Here is a 22,744-nt window from a genome sequence, read left to right as displayed (position 1 = left end):
CTATTACCTTTCTTGTACCATAGCCTCAGCTTACTGTGGTAATTTCAGATTCTATAGATATTTAAAGCAAAAAAAGGCCACAGAAATGATAAGCAAGAAGACTGCCATTTTATACTCCAGCATATTTTCTAGTACCATAATCTATCAAAGAACTTAAAGCAAAACAGTGCTATAAAACAGTGATTACATTAGAACAGAACCAAGGTATGTCTTTAAGGTGAGGAGAATAAAGATTTCAGAAGATCACCATGTAAACTTTTTTGTTAGTCCTATCAATGGCTGCACAAATTTTTAATACATCTGAAAAAAAGACAATGACGCTAGTATTAAAGTACTCCTGCACAGTGATCTGCATCTTCAACAACATTCTTCTGACATGTATTCACAGCAAGAGCCAAGTGCCTAATTTGAGGATTTGCAGCGAGCTTTCTAAATTATACCTATATACGATTTATTTGATCATTTGTAAGAACTGAAATCCATGCACCTTTAAGGAAAGGAAAGTGAGAAACCAAAGTAAGTGAAAATAGGCTTAAAAGACAACTGACCTTTTTCCACTTCATTCAGATTAGCAGCTTGCAGTGACAAAGACAGAAGAGACAAGAGACTTTTTACATTGTAATACAACAGCATAGCACATTAAGCTAATGCACAACTATAGCAGCAGAGAGGTTGATATAGCAAAATGAAGCAAGCTTCAGAGTCTCACCTACAGCAGAGCAAAACAAACAGAAAAGGTAAGAAGTACATGCCGCTGGTGGCATAAGAAAGGTTTTACTTCTGGATCAGTTAGATCTGTGATTTCATGACTGATGATAATGAGCAAGAGAAATGATCATCTGTAATCTATAGAATGTACATAAAATGACCTGAAGTTTACTAGACTGAGGTTAAAGTAAAGGAGATGATAACGTTAAGAGAATAGCGAGGTTAAAGAGTGCAGGACATAGTGAGGTATTTTAAATGTTTTATTTCTCAAGGTTTTATCAGACACTCTCAGTGTCTGCTGATTCCATTTTCTTACTGTGGTTTCAGAGTTACAGTCTGTGATCTTAAGAAAGCTCGTAGTATAGTGCAAATACCATTTCTTTATCCTTCTACCTGTAACTGCGGAGGCAATTGTAAAACTTAACTGAGGTGGAGAAAAATGGGTTCCTGATTCTTAAGCAACAAAATAATAAGCTTTTTTAATTGTTTGTTTTTAAATCAACACCGCGTACTTGAGAAATGTCAGTTTTCAAGGGATTGTTAGAAAAATCAAAAAGTGACTGTTCGGTTTGGCACTGCAACTTTCATTACAACATTTTTCATTGTTTTTGTATGTATTCTTAGAGTTAATTTGAGATTCTAACAAGCCCTCCACATGAAAATAAAACTTTAAAGAAGAACGATTTACAGTTCATACCAGCCGGGTTCAGCTGACTTCTTCCCTTATACTATGCTACTGAAACATAAAGCATATTTGCAGATAACCATTCACCCAGAAAAAATATTCTGGGTTGGTGCACTTCCGCATTCAGTACATGTATGCTGCAACATCTTGAACACAGACAATTCCAAGTATTGCCAACAGAGCTAAAAGTGAACAGGACAACCCTGTGGTGGTATTTTTCTGGTATGTATACTGTCCCAGTCTCCAGCAACTTACAGCTCAGGGACTTTCTAAGCTAGAGATAAGTATCTTTGAATTTAAAAATTGTTTTACCTACTGAATATATAGCCTGTTTTCCTGATCGTTAAGCTACTTTTGCCCAGCTAGTACATGAGTTCATTTAGTGAAAAATACCTATAATAAAAGAACACATTACCAATATGCATATCTGATTTTAACCTGTTAGAACAGACACCAAAATCCAAATGTTTACAAAGTTCCTCGTGAAAATCACTATATCCATACTGGACAGGGATTCTGTTACTTATCTTTCAAATCAGGCTATAGGCCAGAGGAAAAAAAAAATCCTACAAACAATTTGCTACTTCATACACACTTGAGGAAACTGTAAGATTACTTTATATTCTGAACACTATCATTTTGAGATCCTGATGTGTCCAGACTACTGTCAGTCTAATTCTTAACACTGAAGTTTATTTAATTATTATACAAGATCAAGGATGACAGATGTGAAGACCCCTTGACTAGCTCAATGGTTTATATTTTCTCTTTACAATTAATCTCAAAAATTACTTAGGATCTCACACATTGTTTCCTATCTGCAGACACTCTGTAAAATAGATCTGTACTGTATCCTGTGGAATGAAAAATCTGAACTTCTGCTAAAATTTTTGCCCAACTTATCCATAAAATGACTTGAGGCTCTGGTGTTGTATGTTTAAAAAAATACATGTGTCTGGTTTTGGTAAGGTGTTGAAAAAAATCTGATGAGATAGTGTAAATTCTCAACATTTTTTGAAAACAGAACAGTTAAACCTAGTGATTACAAGTAGATTGTTTTGATTTATTTTAGAGCTGGTGAGAAGATTCTCACCTACTCACATGACCTACTGAGTTCAGTGGCAATTATGAGTAAGCATTGCATGTGTTAAAGCAAATCTCTTTTTCTGAAAGAATTACAGTTAGCAAACAAAAACACTTGCCATGTAAACTCATAGTTTTTTCCTTTTAGAATTATGCACAATTATGAATCAAATTAAAAATACACTTTCTTGTATTTTGACTGAAGAAGCACAACTGCAATACAAACGTCAAAAATGTTACCAATATTTTTGCTCTCCTCTTTGCTTTACCCATATAGTTGTATAAAGAAATGCTACAATTGCTGTTTCAATTGTAAATATAAAATGTACATTTCAATTACAATACTACAGAAATGCAACAGGCACACTTAATCAAAGTTTTAGGCTAGCATGTATAAACAAGCCTTTGAATCCATTCCATGGATACTTAATACAAAACAGTCCTTCCAGTGGCATACTGTGAATACGGCAAGCTAATGAATCAAGCAGTTAAACGCATCTAGAACAATGTTGAAAATGAAGAAATGAATGACACAGGTAATAACACCCGCAAAGCTGCAGAGGAGAATGCACGTGCAAATGAATTGTCTACTGCTAGATATATGAAACCACTTAGCATGAAGCCACTGAACAGGAATACTGGACTGATGTGACTTTGGTTTGCTTTCTTCCAGCCTACACAGTAGAGTATCTGATCACATTTTTAAAGGAGATAGCAATTGATCCCAGGGGAGCTGAAGCTTGACTCACATATAGCTGAAATATAGTTATAGGAGAAATAGCAAACACCTGTCTCTACTTAGTGATGCTGTTACCTATTATTTGTTTCTAAGGCTTGAATTGTCAATTGCTTTTAGGTATTAAGGTATCAGTACTGGGCAAAAAAGTATTTTGTCTAAACCGAAGATTATGTCTGTTCTTCCAGATGTGGACCATCCACTTATTATTAAGTACCTTATTCTGGCTACTTATACTTTTAACCTGTGTTGCTGTAGGTATTGTAGCTTATGCTATATGGGTAAATTTCTACCAAATATTTACCCAGAATAAGTACTGGATGAATACATGTATTAGATTACGAAGCTATATTCCTTATACCCGTGTTCCATCATCTTCAGTCACTGTGGGTTTCCAAGATTTAAATATTGTCTTTAAATTTGAATACCCTAAATATCTGAGCAGTCCAATAAGTTGTAGAACTAATGATGGAAGTACCTTGGATTAAAAAGGAGTTAGCTATGTTTTCAATAAATTAAATTAATTCATGAGTCCACCTCTCTTCCCAGTTGCTTGACTGCAAGCAAGAGACCCTCTGTTTCAAAGACAGGGGAATTCTTTGGCCTTGCTGCCAACTGATAGAAACAAATAATTAGACAGTCTCTAATGATTCCTTTTTTTAATGTGCTAGAACAGAAATCATCACACTCTGCATTAATGTTTCTAACAGAGGGCAGGACAGCATCCAGGGTGCCAAATTCAGTTCCCCACTGGCACAGACGGATCCTTTTCCACCCTGTTAGTAAACAGGTGTACAGGATAACAGCAGAATATTCTTCCGATTTCTACAGCTACAGAGGTTCTTCATTGGGGTGTCTGGGTTAGGTAAACAGTAGGGAGGGACACATTTTGAATGTTCTTTTACATATCAAAATGCTGTAATTTCAAAACTAACAAAGGAATTAATGAATGGGCATTAAGCCTACTTTTGACTACAAACCACATAGGTGAGAAATATGGAGGGAAATCTGGCTTTAAGTCAATTGTAGAGTAACTACTAATTCATGTACAAACTGAAAAATATTACTGTTCTGCTAGGAATTCTTGAATTACCTGTACTTTCTCTTATACTCCTACCTGTATATTCAGGTGGACAAAGGCAAGTATAGTTATTAATTCCATCCACGCAAGTAGAATTATTCTCACAGTCATTGTCTTCACAGTCATCAACATTTACTTCACAGTTTTCACCTTCAAATCCATCTGCACAAGTGCACCTGTAATACAGAAAACAAAACTAACCACATGGACATTTTGGCTTGGGAGACCAGACAAGAAGTTCTGTAATTAATAGGTACAATAATTCATAACCACTGTCCTGTAAAGGAACACGGTTGATATAATGTAAAACACCATATAATAAACATTTATTTTTCATATTTTAAATTACAGAAAAAGGCTTCTAAATTTGTGCCTTAATCTTTGGTTTAAGGAGCTTCTTAAATCACTGAACATTCCTTTCGAAATGCATATGTTTTTGAAATTACATATGTTTATACAAACAAAATACATCAAAATAGATAGTAAGTGTAAAAGATCACTCAAACATGACTACACATACATTTCCATGTAATATGCACTATCTGTAATTTCTGCAGCTTTGATTGTAAGATTGCTTTGATTTTCAAAATGCGTCGTGTTTAAACAAATAAATAAAAAGGTCAAATTCTGAGACATGACTATGTCACTTTAAATTCTAGAGGCATAGTATTAAGATGTATACTCTTAATTTTTAATAGAAAAATATTTAATCTTTGGGCAGAATTCGGATTAAAAAATAAGAATAATGTCATAATGAATTGCAGGATAATGAATTGTATCTTTTTAAAGTGTCATTTCGAACAAGCTTGAGGTGTAGATTATTAAATGACTAATAATTTCACATAAGAAAGCTAAAGAACTTTATTTCATAATTCATGAAGTACATCTGGAGTAATTGTACTGTGTGATTAAATAACTCAAGATTAAAAATGCTCACAGCATGTTTCTCTTCTGGCATAGTTGGTTTCAAATGAATCATTAATTTTCTATTTCACTGGGATTTACATTTTATCATTTACATGCTGTCTGTTGAAGTAATACACATGACAACAGATGAATTGTAAGATTTTTTCAGCAGGGATCTAGCTAGCTATTAATTAGCATAATGGAGTCAATACTATGTTGTCTTGACCTGATATGCCTCAACTAATCACAATCATTTGTTACTGTTTTTAACAGTTTCAAAGCTTTAGAAGCTTTCCAAGGACGGTAATATGCTCTGAAAACTACACAAGCACTGAAAATCTGCTTTTGTGGTGCACTTACCAGCAAACACAGAGAACTGAAAGATTAACACCAAAATTATTTCAGCATATAAAAACTCAGTAGTTTTCCATCCTGTTAATACAATTAAAAACAACCTACCAGAAACCATCTTTTTCTCCTTCTTTCAAATGACAAGTTCCGCCATGGTGGCATGGGTTACTAATGCAAGCATGAATGGGAATGTCACAGTCTTGACCCTATGCGGGGAACAACAATTATAATTTAAGAAGAAAATACAGACACTAGTGGAAGGGAGCCAAATAAAACTTAAAGGTTGTTAAGGAGAAGCTCACATTGCAGTAAGCTTTTTCCTCTTCTTTCAGTACGTACCTTGAAACCATATGGGCAAGTACATCTATAGAAGTCAACTGGATCATTGTTGCAGGTTCCATCATTTTTACATGGATTTGATAAACAGGGGTTACACTTAGCAAGAATATTAACATCCACGGGCCCTTAAAAATACAAATTTGATAGTCAGAAACAAACACTATTAATTTATATTTGACAGGATATATCTACCACATTGCTTTAAATTTTAAAATGAAATTTATATTTTAGACTTTGTGGTGTTTCTATATGAATGGAATGCTGGACTGTCCTTAATTCTTTTGACATGACCAAATAAATTTGGGGTTGGATTTTTGGTTTAATTATCACTTTGTTTTTTAAAAAGAAGCAACCCCAAAGTGATTCCTATATTCCTGTTCTCTGAAATCTGTACAGTTCTGATGCATGATAATTACCTTCCCTTTGTATCAACAAAATGCAGAATACAATTTCAGCTTTTGTCTCTTTAGGGGGTAAAAATTGCCTATGAGAAAAAGGGCTATCGCATTTTGCAATCCCACCCTTGATAGTGTTACTGAGAACACTATTTTTAATGTACTTTTGTTTTAATTTATTTTTTATCTGCAGGATCACAGAGATGATAAAATGAACCAGTAAAATTACCTGTAAATTGGTGGAACACCTGTGAACTGTGATGTAAATTGCATTGTCCAAGCTATCTCAACATAAATAGCTCTATATTGCACCTTGCTCCCTTATGGAGTCAGCCACAGTTCTCTGCATTACTGCATTAGTCGAGCCCACAAATAATGCAAACTGTACCATGAATCTATGTGCAAATGAGGGCTGCAATCCATGCTTGCAGTCTAGTTTCTTATATTAATGATTATAATGACAGAATTCAGAAATGAATATTGACCAAATCTTAAATTTCAGAAGCCAGACTTAGAGCTTTGGCCTACATAAATCTTATCTCTATTATATAAATATCGTTTAGATATTTACTTATTTTTCTATTGTTTTACAGTCTTTTCATGGTGAATTTTCAAGTTAGGAACCATCAATTGTTTTATTTTTTTTTTAGTCAAACAACCGAAGAAATCACTGGTTATTGTTAAAAATTAGAAATCACCTGTGTATAAATAATGATTCCTTTTCATACACTTTGTGATAGACAAAAGATTGATTACTGTAAGAGAAAACAGGGTGACTTGGCCAAATGCCTATTAAGAGAATGCACATGCATCATCTACTATCTCCAGCTCTATTGCTTGATGACATTACTGCCTCCAGCTTGATTTCATATTTCACCTATGAAAAAACCCTTCAGTTATCCACAGGTGATTTGTACATTTTAAGGAATAACCAGTGATTTCTTCTAACTAGACACAAACCCCAAACTCCTGAGACCTACTGGTGGAACTGCCTGATTGCTTCATAACAGGCTTTACCCAAAATGAGCTAGATCGCAAAGTCTTCCAAGCTAACAGGGCACTTTTACTGAGATATGGGTTTGTGGTTTTTTTTTTAAACTTAGATTTCTTAACTTTCTTTACTTATTTTTCTTTGCAACATTAATCTCAGATAAGTCATTGTAAAGGAGCTGGCATGGCAGAAAGCCATGTGATTATAAGGATTCCGTAGGGGGTGTTAGACAGGGAGAGGTTGATATTTTTTTTTAAAATGTACTTTAAATCTGCAGTTGCTGGTATCCTTCTGTGTCACAGCTTGCAAGTAAATCCAAAGAGATGAACATGGTAATCTGTGATAAAATGCCCATTGCCAAAGCCACAATCTATATGGATCATTGACTATTCTTGTCTTCATGACCTTATTTTGAAAGAGAAATCTATACCTCATTAAAGTTTCTCTTAAACCAGCAAACAGCAGAGGTGGAAGAGTTGAAACAAACACCACAGAATTAACTTCTAGAAAGTCCTGTCTGTGTACTCTAAACTATTGCCGATTATTGCTAGAGTACTGTAAGAGGTTCTGTAAAAAAAAGGCACATACTGAAAAAAAATTAAAAAATTTTAACACTGTGCTGTAGCCTGGAAGTCTATGCTTCCTTGCCTCAACTGTTTATTCTGAACATCATATCCCCTTTTCTACTTCTTATGCAATAAAATGCTAATTATTTGGCATGAATTAAAAAACATTCAGTAACTAAGGTTATTTTCCTAAACGGATTAGCAATCTAAATTTCACTTCCAAAACAGAGCCAGAAAATGGGAACCTAAATCTCAACAAGATAGTAAACAACACTGTATCTGATTTTGTGCTCTAAGTGTTTATTTCAAACTATTATATAGGTAGTATCCAATAAAAATTAACATTTTGATTTATCATTCTTCAGTTTTAAGATCAAAAAAAGGAAATGTTTCAGATATTTTTACTGAAGTCTAATGGAAAGGTAGTTCTGGAACCTATTTTCATTTGCACTATACAGTTGCTTTCCTCTTTCTGCTTGCATGTGTTAAAAGACTTGTATATAAAAAAGAATTGGGTTCATAACCCATTGTTTAGTTTTTCACATTGTAGACATATATATTCTTGAATAAGCCCGAACTGGAAAAAAATCCTTAAAATAGAAGAAAAAATAAGCAGTGTTCTTTTGTAAACAGTGGAAAAACTAACTATATTTTATTGACAAACATATACACACATGTAGCTATCTAATATTTTTGAAGAAAAACACACAAACCCTCTCAAAATCAGCTTCTAGAGAAACCTGTTGCAAGAAAAACTTTAAGCTCTGACTTGTTATGACTCAGAAACTCCTATCCTCTCTTGCATATGGCCTCAAAATCAGTATCTATACTGAGTCACTTTTATATTACAGCTGCTAATGAAATCACTGATTTCAGTACAATGCAGTGGAAACAATCATTTCAGTTAGATAATTTTCAGACCTCAAACCCTGGCTTTTAAAATAACAAAACTCTTCATACAATATCTTAAACGATATATCATGAAGAGTCAGCTGTGAATACACCAAAGGGGAAAACAAACAGTAAACATGCGTGTCTTAGGAAAGAAGTCTGCTTGAGGTACACAAAAGGAAGGTCAGAAGGTCCGTTCTTAATCAGATCACCCATTCCAGATCTGCTTATAACCTTACCTGGTATCAGAAAACCACAAGGCCCTGGTATCTCTAGAAGCAGGGCATGGATGGTAAAGGGGTAAAAGTAAAAGATTGAGAATCTGTTAGAGGCCACATAAAAAATGAAAAAAAACCACCCATAAACCTAGAAAAAAAACTGAAGGAAGAAAATACTAAGGGGTGATTCCTGGCGTAAAAGAATTCATAAAATTAGAGTAAGGTACAGTGATTTTATGGAGCTTTACAACTGAGATGAAACTTGATTTTAAAGTGCTCATTTTCACTGGGAACTATTCATTATGTGAATCAAATTCAAGCATCCATTTCACTTTCAGTTGAATCCAGAGATACTGATAAGAGGGAATTACACACTACTCTTTTTCTGTAAAAACATACAGAATAGCAGACCATCAGCGGATATATCCGAAAACAGTCCTCTCACTCATAGCCTAAAATTTTGGTTCTAATAGGAATATAGCATCTTCCTAATTTCTATTCAGCAGTTCATTTTTAAGCAAAAGATAAAATTACTTATCTTTGAGTAACAGACACATAATGTCTTACGGGGCTATCATGTCATTGAAAAGCTGCTGATTTGCAACCTGTAATTATGAGCATCTTCATAGGACAGTGGCAGGAAAATTATTTTCTCTCAAAGGTATCCATAATACCAGATCTCCACTCTTGGAAGTGAAACAAATACAGTTCTTACCCTGCGTAATAATATAAAGGATATTTTCTGATGGGCAAGAGGGAGTTAGATATACTTTCTGGATTGTCTGACAGCAGAAACGTAACAATGATTGTGGGCAGGGGTGATACAGTTTTTAAAACTGACAGAGGTGGAAAATACCCAAACAAGTCTTTCATGTCCCTGGAAATATTCTTTCACTTATATTCCTACAACAGTGTGTAATAAGAGCATATCTGCAATAATGTTCAGTGGATGCTTGTAGAGAAAACGATCAGATTGGCCAGCAAATGTCCTATCTAAAATCAGACTAAGGGACTTTGCAACAGATCAGTGTCATATGCAATGAACACTGGCATGACCTCAGAGATGTACTGTTGAAAAATTGCAAGAAAGGTTTGGAGGGAGAGACAATTCATTGGCATTACATGCAACAAAACGGGTTCCAGTGGTTTTTGTTTACAAACAGTCTCTGTGGAGAGAAGACTAAATAGGATGAACATAGCTTTTTTAAGGAAGAAATTACGAAGGTATTAAGCTCATCTTTGAAGATCACGGTAACAGATGAGTAAGTCAAAATAGCTTGATAATTACCTAGACTGTGAGAGTAAGTTAATTCTACAAGACCTAAGATCATATTTATCTGATGCCTCAGAAATAACTATAAGCTTAGGAACGGCTTACAATTATAAGCACACATAAATTTGGTGGGGTTTTTTTTTTTCCCCAATTGGGGATTTCAATGTTTTTAAATCAGGAGCATGAAAAGTGAAGCTACAGCAGAAGTTTTCTGTGATTTCAAAATATTTAAGAAGGGAGAAATGGATGGAATAGAGGAAGATTAAACAGTAAGCCAAACCAAGTTCTCTCTCACATATGAGTAAAAAAGGTACTTTTCTAACCAAAAAATAGTAAGGTTCAGAAAAAGAATCTAGGAATTAACAGACAATAATATAAGTTGTGATATAAATGCCAGCAACATTGGTACCAAAATGGAGATAAATACTCTTGGTCCGAACTCTAAGAAACCTCCCGATATAACAACATTTTAGAATGAGACCTCTATAGAGGTAATCACATCCCGTTATTTAATTTTTTTTTTTTTTTTTTTGTGTCCTTTCTTCTGGAATATCAGAGAAAGCATTCTGGACATATTGATGCAATTATGTATCACTGAGGTAATGCAGACTGCAAGGATTATGGATGTATTTACAGTTTTTACTGTAAACAGTCTGAAGGAAAAGGACATTCTTTGGCTAAGGGAAGTGTAGATGTGTAAATTGTAGTTCACGACTAAGACAGTACCAAGTACCTATGTACATCCATGTACTGAGGAATACTGTACTGCAAGTCCAAAGACTTTTTTTCTCCATCTACTGTTTGAAAAGAAATAGGTATTGAAGTCTTTAAAATAAATACCGTTCCCAAATGGAACCAATGGCTACGTCCCTCAGAATGAGGAGGAATGATGACAAGGCTGAGTGAAGATGCTATAATAAATATATTTAGAGCACACAGGACTCTTATTTCAGAGCTCAACTATTTGTAAAAATTCAAACCTGACACTTCAAAGAGAAAAAACCAACAGTACCTTGGCAAGTAAATTTTTTAGAAGGAGTTGTGAGAAGAAGTTTATCTGCCATTTCTCCAGGACCAGCACAACGTGCAATACCAGGTTCTTTGTATTCTGATTTTACCCAGTCAGATAGCCACTGCATGTTACAATCACAATAAAGAGGATTTGCTCCAATAGCCCTATGGAAAACAGACAAACAAAAAGGGAATAAAATTTTAAATTAGTGCTTTTAAAAAGAGAATCCAGAAAACAGGTTGGCAAAAAACCCTTCAAACCACAAACCTGCCCTTCCTCCACCAAATTGACCCTTAGAGCATGAAGTGTCTGGATTTTGGTTCTAAATCAAGAAGTGACAGTTTTAGCAGTAAACCTGGTCCAGAAACCTGGCTATTCTTAGATGCATTATGTGTGAACTTTGGAGAGCTAATACTAACTAGCTCTGTTTCACCGTTGGTATGTAATGGCCAAGATCAGCTGCATCAGCAGAATGAAATTGATACTGGGAAATTAAGTTAGCAAGAATGAAGTTTTTCTTCCGAAGCAGCCAAGGCAACCCCACAGAGTTCCACCCTGATATTTTTCCTTTTCAGTTTATGGCTCCCAGGCTGGTACAAACCATCTGTTTCTAAGCTTCTAAATTTGATTTAATTATTTCCTCTTTGGAGCTCTCCCACTGAACTCACAGCTATGTGCAGAATTCTGTAAGAGGTCTCTGCTGCATAAGTAAATAAAACTACATTATCCTAGGTTTGTGGTAGTTACATAAGAATTGCCCCGTTATGAAAGCAAATCAATTTCTTTAAAAAAATCTGATTTTTTTTAATTAAACAAATTTAGCTAGAGATTTTCAGAATTAATTTCTGTAAAGGCTTTTTACATGTTTATTTTCTCTGCTAGAGACTATAAATACTCTTAAAACTCTGAGAACAATGATATGTTCTGTAGTTAATTTGGAGGATAGAAGCATTGTGTTATTCTATAAAGATATACTTGTATTCCTTTTAAGAACCAAAATAATCATAGAACTTTCAACAGCTAATCTTGACACGTGCACACACTGTCAAATGGCAGTATTAGAACATCCTCCTTCTCGAGATGTTTCACCACTTTTTTCCATTAATTGTTCCACAACTTTGGATCAGTGGGTCTTCTAGAGATACAAGAAAATCTTTGGCAAGCAAAGGTGGTAGAAGCTACCACTGCCAAAACACTCTTTTCTGGCACACTGAGCAGGAAGCCCTCTCTTAATTATTGCTACATACTTCCAGCTGAACACAAGAAATGATATATACTTGTTCAGTCAGGCTTAAGTCAGAGCAGTAACAAAAATCAGACCTAGTGATAGGGAACTTCCCATGCAAGAAGAAATACCTAGAATTTGTCCACTCTGTATTTGCAGGAGTGAATGTCGGCCTGAACTGAGATAATACAATTGGTCTGCTAAAATCAGAATGTTAGCAAGGATAACTGGTAACCATTAAGAAAAAAACAACAGCAACAACAATCAAATCTTCGTAAATTTTACTGATATTTCATGCAGATAAGCTAGCTTAATAGTAGCATTTGAATGAATTATCAATGACTTAAAGCTGTTCAGAAACGTAAAAACCAGATATATCTAAAGCCACTAGTCAGCTTACTCCTCAATTTCAAGCAAGCGAAGATTTAATAACTATACATAAACACAACAAGGTTTACAGATAGGTAACTTATTCTAATCTAGGTTCCCACTGAAAATTAAAAACAGGAAAAGTATTGCCTCAAATGATGTTCTGAAATCAGATGCCATGTATTTAATGTCAACACACTGACACAGAATCATAGAATAATTTGGGGCACTCCAGAGATCACCTAGTCTCACCTCCTGCACGAAGCAGGGCTTACTTCAAAGTCAGAGCAGGGTTGCTCAGGGCTGTGTCCAGCTGAGCTCTGAAAATCCCCAGGGATGGAGATTCTTCTGCTTCTTTGGGCAACCTGTTCTAAAGCTGAACCACCCTCACAGTGAAGAATTTTTCATTATGTTCAATCAAACTTCCCTTGTTGGAGCTTGTGACTGTTGACTCTTATTCTTCACCATGCACCTCTGAGAAAAAACTGTCTCCATCATTGCTGTAATCCCCTTAGAGGCTTAAACACTATTAGGTCCCTCCTTGGCATCTCCTTCTCCAGGCTAAATAAGCCCAGTTCCTTTAGCCTCTCCTCACACCTCCCCACCTTGCTTGCCCCTGTCCTGGATTTGCTCTGGTTCATACACAGCTACTTTGTACTGGAGAAACTGAACACATATTCCAGATGTAGCCTTAGGAGGGCCAAGCAGAAGGGAGTGACCGCTGTCCTCAATCACCTGGCTGCTCACTTTCTAATTCAGCCCAAAGCGTCTTTAGCCTTCATTGCCATAAGGGCACGTGGCAGACACGTTCCATTTGCTGCCCACCAGGAGGCCCAGGATTTTTCTGCTGAGCTGCTAGCTCTCTGGCCGGTCCCTAGACTGTACCGATGCATGAGCTTGGCCTTTGCATTTCGTCTTTGTTCAACTATATGAAATTTGCTAGACATACCATACTACCACAAAAAATACAGTTATCATCTGAATACTCACAGGTGTGATAATGCTGAAAGATCATTAAAAGCTCCTTCAGGAACAACAGAAATATCATTTCCATGTAAAGACCTTAAAAAGAAAATAAACAGAATAATAGATATGCATAAAAACCAGCAGGTTAACTTTGCAAATTTTATCTTTGGTAAACAGTTTTCAGCCTTTCACCTTTTTTTTCTTCCAGTTCCTCAGCGTTTCTAGCTGTGTGGGTTTTTTTAAGCTCTAACTGGCAGCCTACTCGTCACTTGATTTTTTTCATCCTGAATTTTCATAAGAAGTGTTAATAATATTATTCTTTTTAAATTGAAAGAATAAAGGCCAGTAAAAGTAGGCACACTTCTGCAAAGTACTGATTGGATTTAGGGACAGCAGAAGAGTTATGACTTCTGACTTTTTCAGCAATTCCCTGAAATTCCCAGTAATTATTTTCATACTTTTTTTTAATCTTTCATGGTTTCATGCAAAAAACAGGTATTCACTGTTCATTAATATAAGTATTAAGGTTGTTGCCCTAATTTGATAGTAAAGTTAAAGAACTAAAGACCTTACAAAGCATCAATACCAGGACTAGTGTTACCTCTCCTGTAGCAAACCTGCATAAAAATATCTTTCCTTTTCTACAAATTCATTCAGTTACATGTATATCTAACACATATAGAATTATGGTTCTTGAAATGATCCATATTTATATAAAAGAATTGATGTTATGTGAGCACTCTTAAATAATGCCATGATAATGCTTGAGACATTTAATCCAATTAAGATATTAAATGGTTGCAAACTACCCAGATGGAGGCAAAAATGACATGTTCTGCTGGGGACTATTGAGAAAGAATTTTTGCAGTTTTGTCATTGTTTTTTTTCTTAATGGCAAACTGAAGCTGTAAACTAGACTGACTGTTCTTTATTTTCCTTTGTCCCACTTTGTGTCCTTTCAACCATATTTTTCCTAGTGGTAAAATGGAAAGTTTTCTTGGAACCAAAAAGTAATTTTATTGGTTTTCAATAGTAAAACATGACGTAAAGGTTTTGGAAATACTCCCATATTAAATGAAACTACAAAGAAAGAAATTTATTGTTGGAATAAAAATATTCAAAATTCGACTGCAAAAGCCCCTCATATATACTGAGGAATTTATGCATATGGCATTTTTGTTAGACTTTAATGCTTATAACAAAGAAGAACATAACACAAAAAAGAAATACTGCCAAGATTAAAAAGCAGAAAATAAAAAAGTGTATATCTGTATATACAATGCTGTCCAGGGTCATATAACTTCTTGTGCAGCATTTTGAGGGTATACTTCCGCAGAATTAAGCCACTTAGATTTTTAAGGCTACATAATTATTACTTCTCAAATATTTGATAGGTTTTAAAATCTGGCAACTTCCTACAGCTTTGTTATCTGTTGTACACAAATAAAAATTCTGGAAAACAGCAATGGTTAAAAAAACATAATACTTACAACAACCTAAGTGATTTTAACCCATCAAAAGTCCTTGCAGGGATACATCTCAGGCGGTTGTAACTAAGAATTCTGAAAATACATAAAATACTGTCAGCAAGTATATCAGCCATTCACTAAACAATGCAGAGCACGGACAAAATCAGCTTTTGCACACATAGCTAGTTAGGAAACAAGTTATTTTACAGCCTCCACAACAAGCAAGCTTTAATATCAACTAAACACCCTTTCTTTCCAAGACAAAAAAACCCCACTGCAATGCTTCCAAAGAGTCACTGTTATATGTTTAAACTTACAAGGTGAGCAGCTGAGTCATGTTGCTGAAGCTCTGATTAGAAAGAGTGCTGATTCTGTTGTTACTTAAATCTCTATAAAAAATAAATTCAGAAATTCAGACCTTAAAATGACTGCCCCAGTCCTGAAACACTGTAAGTTAAACTGACAGACACATTATTTTTATTAGTAGAGGTAGTATCATCATTGGTATCAATATTTAAAGCAGCACATATTTTTATTTTCACATGCCATATACAAGCCCAGCAAGTGTTTAGCTTGATCAATGAAAAGCATTTTCATTTCAACACAGATGAAAAAGCAGTGCAATGCATTCTTATACAACAGCAATGTCCATCATGCTACTGAGTTAATAATGCAATCCTACGTGAACCCAAGTATAGAAATTAAAGTGATGTTTTAAAGTGGAAATCATTCTAGTCATGTCCCTAATGACACCTGAGTAAATATCATCTAATACTCTACTTAACACTTATATGCTGAAGACATCAAAGCCCAGAGCTATTATTATAAAGAACAATATCTAAGATTTACAGAGAAAGCCTTAACATCTTTCTTGTTGTTCAGTATTCTAATGAATAAAATCTTAAGCATAAGTATGATGGAAGCTCGAGTAGTATGCTGGTAGCTTCAAAGAAGCTTTGAAGAAGCCGTATTAAATGTGAATACTGCTTGTTCATTATTCTCATATTGTGCTTTAGTTTTCGTTTTATGTTGCCTATTTCACTATTGTTTACTGTATTTTGTGGTGAAATACAGCATTTATTTCTGAGGGGACATTGATATTTTAACTTAGGAGTACTGTTGAATAGCTATGCAATGTACATATTTCCCTTGAAATTTCATGAAAGCGTGTAAGACAATTGACTCATAATAATAAACGTATTAGGCAAGTATAACAGAGCAATCTATTCCAAAGAGAAAGAAAAATTTAGAAATAATTTTCCTTGTTAATATGGAACTCAGGAGACTCATATGTAATTCCTTGTTTGGCCACAGAAGAACTATGTGTAGTGCTCTGGTTTTCCAAACACAGCCGAGGAACATTCTCAACTTCATAACAGCAGTATGAGGATACATTCAGAAGAGATTACAATAATGTGCCCCTCAGCTCTGATAAACAGAGACTGTTAATAACTCATCTTACGTGAATTTTATTTACTGTTCATCTATAATTTATTGTATTACATTTGTCTGCTAAATCGTTTGTGTGTATTTTCTGATTGGGAGGAGGTAAAGTTGTAAGATTTCTGGTTGCATTTGTCAAAAATAGACCACGAATACTTAAGCTCTGTGATGGAAGCCTTGTCACTATGACTCTAATTAACATCCTCTTTAGACACATATCCAGTCTCCACTGATACTGATACTGCACACAGTCCAATTTATACGCTTGCTTCTTGTACTGAGTTTCCAAAGTTTATATTTTCTGTGTGCTGCAAGTTAGATCTTGTATATCTTCCCTAAACAATCCACAAAGATTTCCTATAGGTTCTATGCTGTATACATCTGAGAATATTGCAAGGTTTTTTTCCTGATGTTATTTGCAATATACAAAAAGTTTTGGAAACACATTTTTTCTAAATTTGTGACCGTGACCACTTTTGTCTAGCATGAGGTAAATAAAGGAAATCAAGTTCTTGGTTCTGAATGCCAAACCATTTTCAATTTTTGCAGGAAAGCTCTAAACCCAGTCAAAAAAAAATTTAAGGGATTTTGTTACTCCCTGCTACTTTTTATTCTGATTATAATGAAACCACAAACTGCTTTCAGAATGTTACACAGTTCAACCTCAGCTGGTATAAATTTTTATAGTCCTAACAAAGGCCATGGAATTACAGCTATTTACATCGACAGTCTTCCTGTCTCTCACTGTACTCTTACAAGGTACAGAAATCATATTCAAATCATTCATGAAGTCGAGGTAATAAATTTTAGAGCAGCTGGTGATTTGCCTCAAATCACAGAGTGAGTCAGCAATAGAGTTGGGAGTCAGGCATTCTAGACAGGCTCTCTTCTTGAGTCATTAAACCAGATATTGTGGGAGAAACAGAAGGGGTTACATTCAAGTGTTACAACAGCTGTATGTGCTATTCCTATGTGAAGCACACCACGGACTGAAGCACATCACAAAACGTTTCTTATGTAAATGAAGTAACTCTAGTGTCTTTATGGAGCTGCGTAACAAACTGCTGTATTACCCTAACACATTTTGTAAGATCTTACATCTCTTTTCAGGTTAACTACAATTTCTGCTTATTTACTTTGTGATGTAATCACTGGAATAAAATACCCCTGTTTATAAAATGTGACTGAGTGTATTATGTGTAGGACGTGAGAAGTAGAATAAAATATCCTCCATTATAAAATGTGGTTGGGTATTATATTTGCTAAAAGATGTGATACATTTTATGGGGTTTTTTCTTCAGGTATAATGAAGTAGGTTGTTTTGGTTTGTTTTCATTCCAGTAGAGAATGTTGTTCTAAAACTACTTACATGAGTGTTAAATGCTTGTAGTTGGAAAGCTCTTTTGGAACAAGGGTAAACTGATTTCCATCCAAATAACTAAAACAGAAAAATAAAACATAGAGCATTATTTTTTTCATTAGAACAGTAGCATCTTCATCCACTAATCTTAGAATCCAACAGTAAAGTTAATAACAAACGAATACATAGTATTTCCATTTTATAAGAAACTTTGCTTACAAATTTTGGTTTTCAGAGACACAGCTGAGGACCTGTAGCCTAAGATCCAAATGCTATTGTATCAGATATTATGAATATTATGAAGTAACAGTAATAACAACCAACTCTTACATAGTACTTTCTATTGCTTCATAAAGGCTTTGCAAAATGAGGTCTTTATCATCTCCATTTCACACACACCTACAGGTGAAAAGTAAATCTGACTTCTGCAAGTCACATTAAGTGTGGATTTTGAGCTATCGTAAATAGAAACACACCCTGACATTGCAGAGGTAGTAATTTACAGTCGAAACAGCAAGGGCTGGTCTCAGCTCTAACAGCATTTGTCATGCCTGCAGTTCTGGTCACCTTCCCTGATTTTTCCCTGTATCTCTCATGATATATCAGGCATGACATACTACAAGTCTGTTCCTATAGAGTATGCTAGGGACTAAAGACACTAATCAGTTACCCTTCACTAGAAAAGTTAGATTTCTTTTTCTTCTCTTTGTAGGTTTACAGCTCCTGCATTATATTGCTTGCTCTTCTTCCATGCTTGTAATTCTCAATAACAGATTTGTTTATCCTTAAAGTTAATGGGTGCAGAGCCATCAAACTGTATCAGCAAGCAAGTTCGAGGCAAAGGAAGCTAACAAGCCAGACAAAAAACTTCCAGTGTGCAGCCAGTCAGTACATAGTGCAAGTGGAGGGGCTCTTCATGTAACCCGGGCAAGTAGTTTAGAGATGGTAAGAAGTGCTGAATTTACCTGATTCTCTGAAATGGAGCAGACAGTGGCAGGAAGATTAAAGGTCTTTTGTTTCTCAACTGGGGCAAATGACTTGCTGATGATGGTATTATGGTGGTATTACTTGTGTCTCCTGGAACCCAAGTAAAAACTACACCCTCATTATTCCTATACAAAGAAGATATTTTAGCCATCCAAATACTTGGAACACACTTGAGTTAAGAGCAGCCTCTGATAGAGACATTCTTAGATCAATTTTGAGCTTAATGTCTTTAAGCACACTGCAGCATCTTTGGAAACTTTTGTCTTGAATAAATGGATGGGCTGAAACACAGTTAAACTTAGTGAAATAACTATTTACATCTAATTAAAAAGCTTTTTCTTTCTTTTTTTTTCTTTTTTTTTTTTTTCTCTTGGACCATGCCTTCTTTAGAGCTGCTTGCCAAATGCAAAATAAGTGTCTCAACAAGTATTTTGCTTACGCTCTGTTAATGGCGTTACATAAATGGTGGTGAATGGAGCATGGGCTCATATACTTAATAATTAAAAAAGAAACTAACAACGTTTAAACTTTTTGAAGGAGTAAGTATTCTGAGAAAATTCTTTTATTGACAGATAGATTAGGATATAATGCTTTAGCTTCATTGGAACTGAAGTACTACGAGTATCCACTTGGTTGAAAAAATTCCTCCGTGTTCAAATGAAGCAACTATTAAGATATTTTATAAAATACATTAAGAGTACATCTTGGAAGGCTTATGCATGCTAATGAGCAAGAAGAATCAATCAGTATGCAACTGCTAACAGGAACCACCTCCATTATCCTTTTGAAATGATGCTAAATTGAATGCTTAGACACTAATTAAAGCATACAAAATTGTACACAAATGAGTTTTCAGTCACAGTCAGGGTTCCACTTGCACTTCCAAAAGTATCTCTCTTTAGCTGCTTAATTTTACGTTGCATTGATGCCCTTACATTGTTGAATTGTATTTATTATGCCAGACTATATTTAAGTTATCTTCTATTCGAGAAAAAAAACCAAAACAACACCTAAAACCTATAGGTTTATAAAGCTGTGTGCTAATTTGAGTTCTTAATAATTTCTCTTCATTAATGACTACAGCTTTTGGATGCTATTAAGCACCAAACTGGTGGTGGACATTTCAGAATCTTCTATATAATACCAAATGGTAAAACAAGAAAACTGTCTTAGTGACTTAAGATACACAGCGATGATGTCTTCTGAAAAAGCACTACATTAATCAGTCATTATGAAGCATTAATAATTTACTATTAAATATTTGCCATCTGTAACACAAACCCAATTTTTTTCTTGTCAATAATTTCTATTTCTTTCAGATCTTGTGACCTATCTGATGAAGATTCAAAACACATAAGTAACCCAATTTTTAGATTTATATTTTCCCCTTCATAATGCATAAAAATTGACTCATCTAGTCTTATGAGTAGATTATTCAGTTATTACCTTCAAACAATGTGAGGTAGCAAGCTCTTTTTTTAATCAACGTTACTGTCCATCTGCATATTCAAATTATATCTTTTCATAAAATGCAATCTTAACCATTTTTCTCATATAAAAATGTATCAAGAGATTAATAAAATATCCCAGATTGTATAAGACTGCCTATATGAAAAGTAAGACTTCCTATTAAAACCAGTCTGAAATATCACAAACCCATGTTTATTATGAAACTATGCAAACACATTAATAGATTGTTTTCTTTTTGCTTTTTCATGTAATTAAACTTCTTCATTTCTTCCTAAACAGTGACCATAGATTAATCAGATTCACTGTTGCCCATAATTTAACCCACTGTCGTATGATATCCACATTCAGTTATATGATGGTTCAGTGTTGGGGATATAAATTCTGAGTTATTACAATTTTATACATGTATATTTTTAAAGCTTTTCAGTAACAGATAGTTCTTGGAGTGTTTTGGGACTTACAGAGCATTACTAATTCAAACTTAACCTCAAATTTCTCAAGATACTGTGCAAGTCTTTATATCTATAAAGTGGTATATTAATACATTTCAACTGATCTATTGAATCCAATTGTTCATTTTCTTCTCCCCTCATTCTTGAACCTGACAATATAAATCTGACATTGATTTTCATAAAAGGGAAAAAAGTGTGCCACTTACAGTTCAGTTACATCTTTTGGGATGCCTTTAGGCAAAGCTTTTAGGCCTTTGTTGCTGCAGCGAACTACCGTGTCAAGACAAGTACATTCTGCAGGACAGCGGGACAGTGGAGAGCAGCTATTGTCATCATTTCCTGGTTAATAAAAATAAACAGATGCTAAGTTTGCTATACAAATTTCAATTCAGTATTGGCAATACTATCCCACCTGGAATTCCCATAAGCAAACATGGTTTTTCTCCATTATGATATCTCTAGTAGGGAAAACTTTAAGTCATCTCTGTAAACCATCACTTCAAGAATTTACATTTCAGGTGGTGCTTTATGTAGTACAATGTTGTTTTACTAGGAAAGATGCTATTATGTGGAAAAAAAGATCATTAAATAATGAACAAAACTTAAAATGAAAGTTAATAGAGCAAAACATATGATGATTTTCAAAATTAACAAATTATTAAAGAGTGCCTTTAAAGAAAAGTTACAGCCTTGGAAATTGACAAACTAATAATGCAATAAATGGAAACACGTATGAGAGAGATGCAAGATAGCAGCCATCTTTTTTTTTAAGCCTTGAGGGGAATTCTAACATTCAGGAAGTCACAAACTAAGCCAAATGGCATGTTATTTGATCAAGTAACCTGAAAGAGCACTCGATTCAAGCATCAGCATTTGAAAATATTCTCATCTGAACTACAACATCTGATCAATTTATTTGATTTTTATATTATCTCTTAATTATGATTTGTAGTACTGAACATAGGCAAGAAAAACTTTCGAAAACGTATATACAATAGCCGTGTGCTTGCTGATAATCCAAAAATGGGTGGAAAATTTTTAAACTGATGTAGAAATGGAGCATGAAGCGCAGATGAAGTTACTTAAAGCATAACACTTTGGGATCTATGGGAATCATGCGGCTGTACATATGAAAGCTGAAATTATAAAAAGTTCAAATATTAATTTTCTTACCGTCATCGCATGTAAAATCCTGAATTGCCACATCCTGGATGGGAATCTCTTTGAGGAAGTAGGGTTTTTGGCAGCGAGGGTTCCCTGTCACAATGCGTTTCTTCCTCAGCCAGTCTCCAAGCCACGCGAGATGGCAGTTGCAGTTGAAGGGATTGGCCAAGAGGTTTCTGAGAACCACAGGAAAGTTTACTTTGGATGACACCATTTTTTCATCCTAAGTATTCTAGTTCTATTTTCAAAAAGCTAAGCTTAAATACCATTCTTCAAACAATACTATGTACAAACCATAGGTGAAAGCTGTAATTTAGGCTCTGTGCGGTGAATCTTGATATAACTCATTTAGAAATAATTTAAAACTGTCAAAGACCTGACTTGTTGTCAAGCCACTCTGTACTGATAATGCAATAATTTCATATAGAGATGAAAGCTGATTACTTTACATTATTAGCTTTAACCTGACAACAGCTATTCCATTAATTTGTCATCTTAAGATTTCCATCTTTCATTTGCTCCAGAGAATAAGTTTCCTATCTGAAGTGACAGCTAAGTTGATTACATGCCAGTTATAAAAATGAATTTACTTCTAGAAGTCTCA

The 22,744-nt window shown here is 34.6% G+C and overlaps 1 protein-coding gene across 3 annotated transcripts in view; it reads right to left on the bottom strand.

Annotated features, from left to right (window-relative positions):
- The window catches only part of SLIT2 (slit guidance ligand 2), a 268,516-nt gene that overhangs the window by 29,774 nt on the left and 215,998 nt on the right, over positions 1-22,744 (bottom strand). For all 3 annotated transcript variants that reach the window (XM_059818188.1, XM_059818185.1, XM_059818186.1), the window contains 10 exons: positions 22,150-22,316; positions 21,183-21,315; positions 18,077-18,145; positions 15,582-15,653; positions 15,286-15,357; positions 13,820-13,891; positions 11,236-11,399; positions 5,890-6,014; positions 5,659-5,756; positions 4,330-4,469 (listed from right to left, as the gene is read on the bottom strand). In XM_059818188.1, the coding sequence (XP_059674171.1) occupies positions 4,330-4,469; positions 5,659-5,756; positions 5,890-6,014; positions 11,236-11,399; positions 13,820-13,891; positions 15,286-15,357; positions 15,582-15,653; positions 18,077-18,145; positions 21,183-21,315; positions 22,150-22,316 (1,112 nt within the window). The remainder of the gene's footprint in view (positions 1-4,329; positions 4,470-5,658; positions 5,757-5,889; positions 6,015-11,235; positions 11,400-13,819; positions 13,892-15,285; positions 15,358-15,581; positions 15,654-18,076; positions 18,146-21,182; positions 21,316-22,149; positions 22,317-22,744) is intronic.

Source organism: Gavia stellata, chromosome 5, assembly GCF_030936135.1.
Source record: "Gavia stellata isolate bGavSte3 chromosome 5, bGavSte3.hap2, whole genome shotgun sequence".
NCBI lineage: Eukaryota > Metazoa > Chordata > Aves > Gaviiformes > Gaviidae > Gavia > Gavia stellata.
Note: the sequence above shows the minus strand (reverse complement) of the source record. Positions and strands in the feature narration are given on the sequence as shown.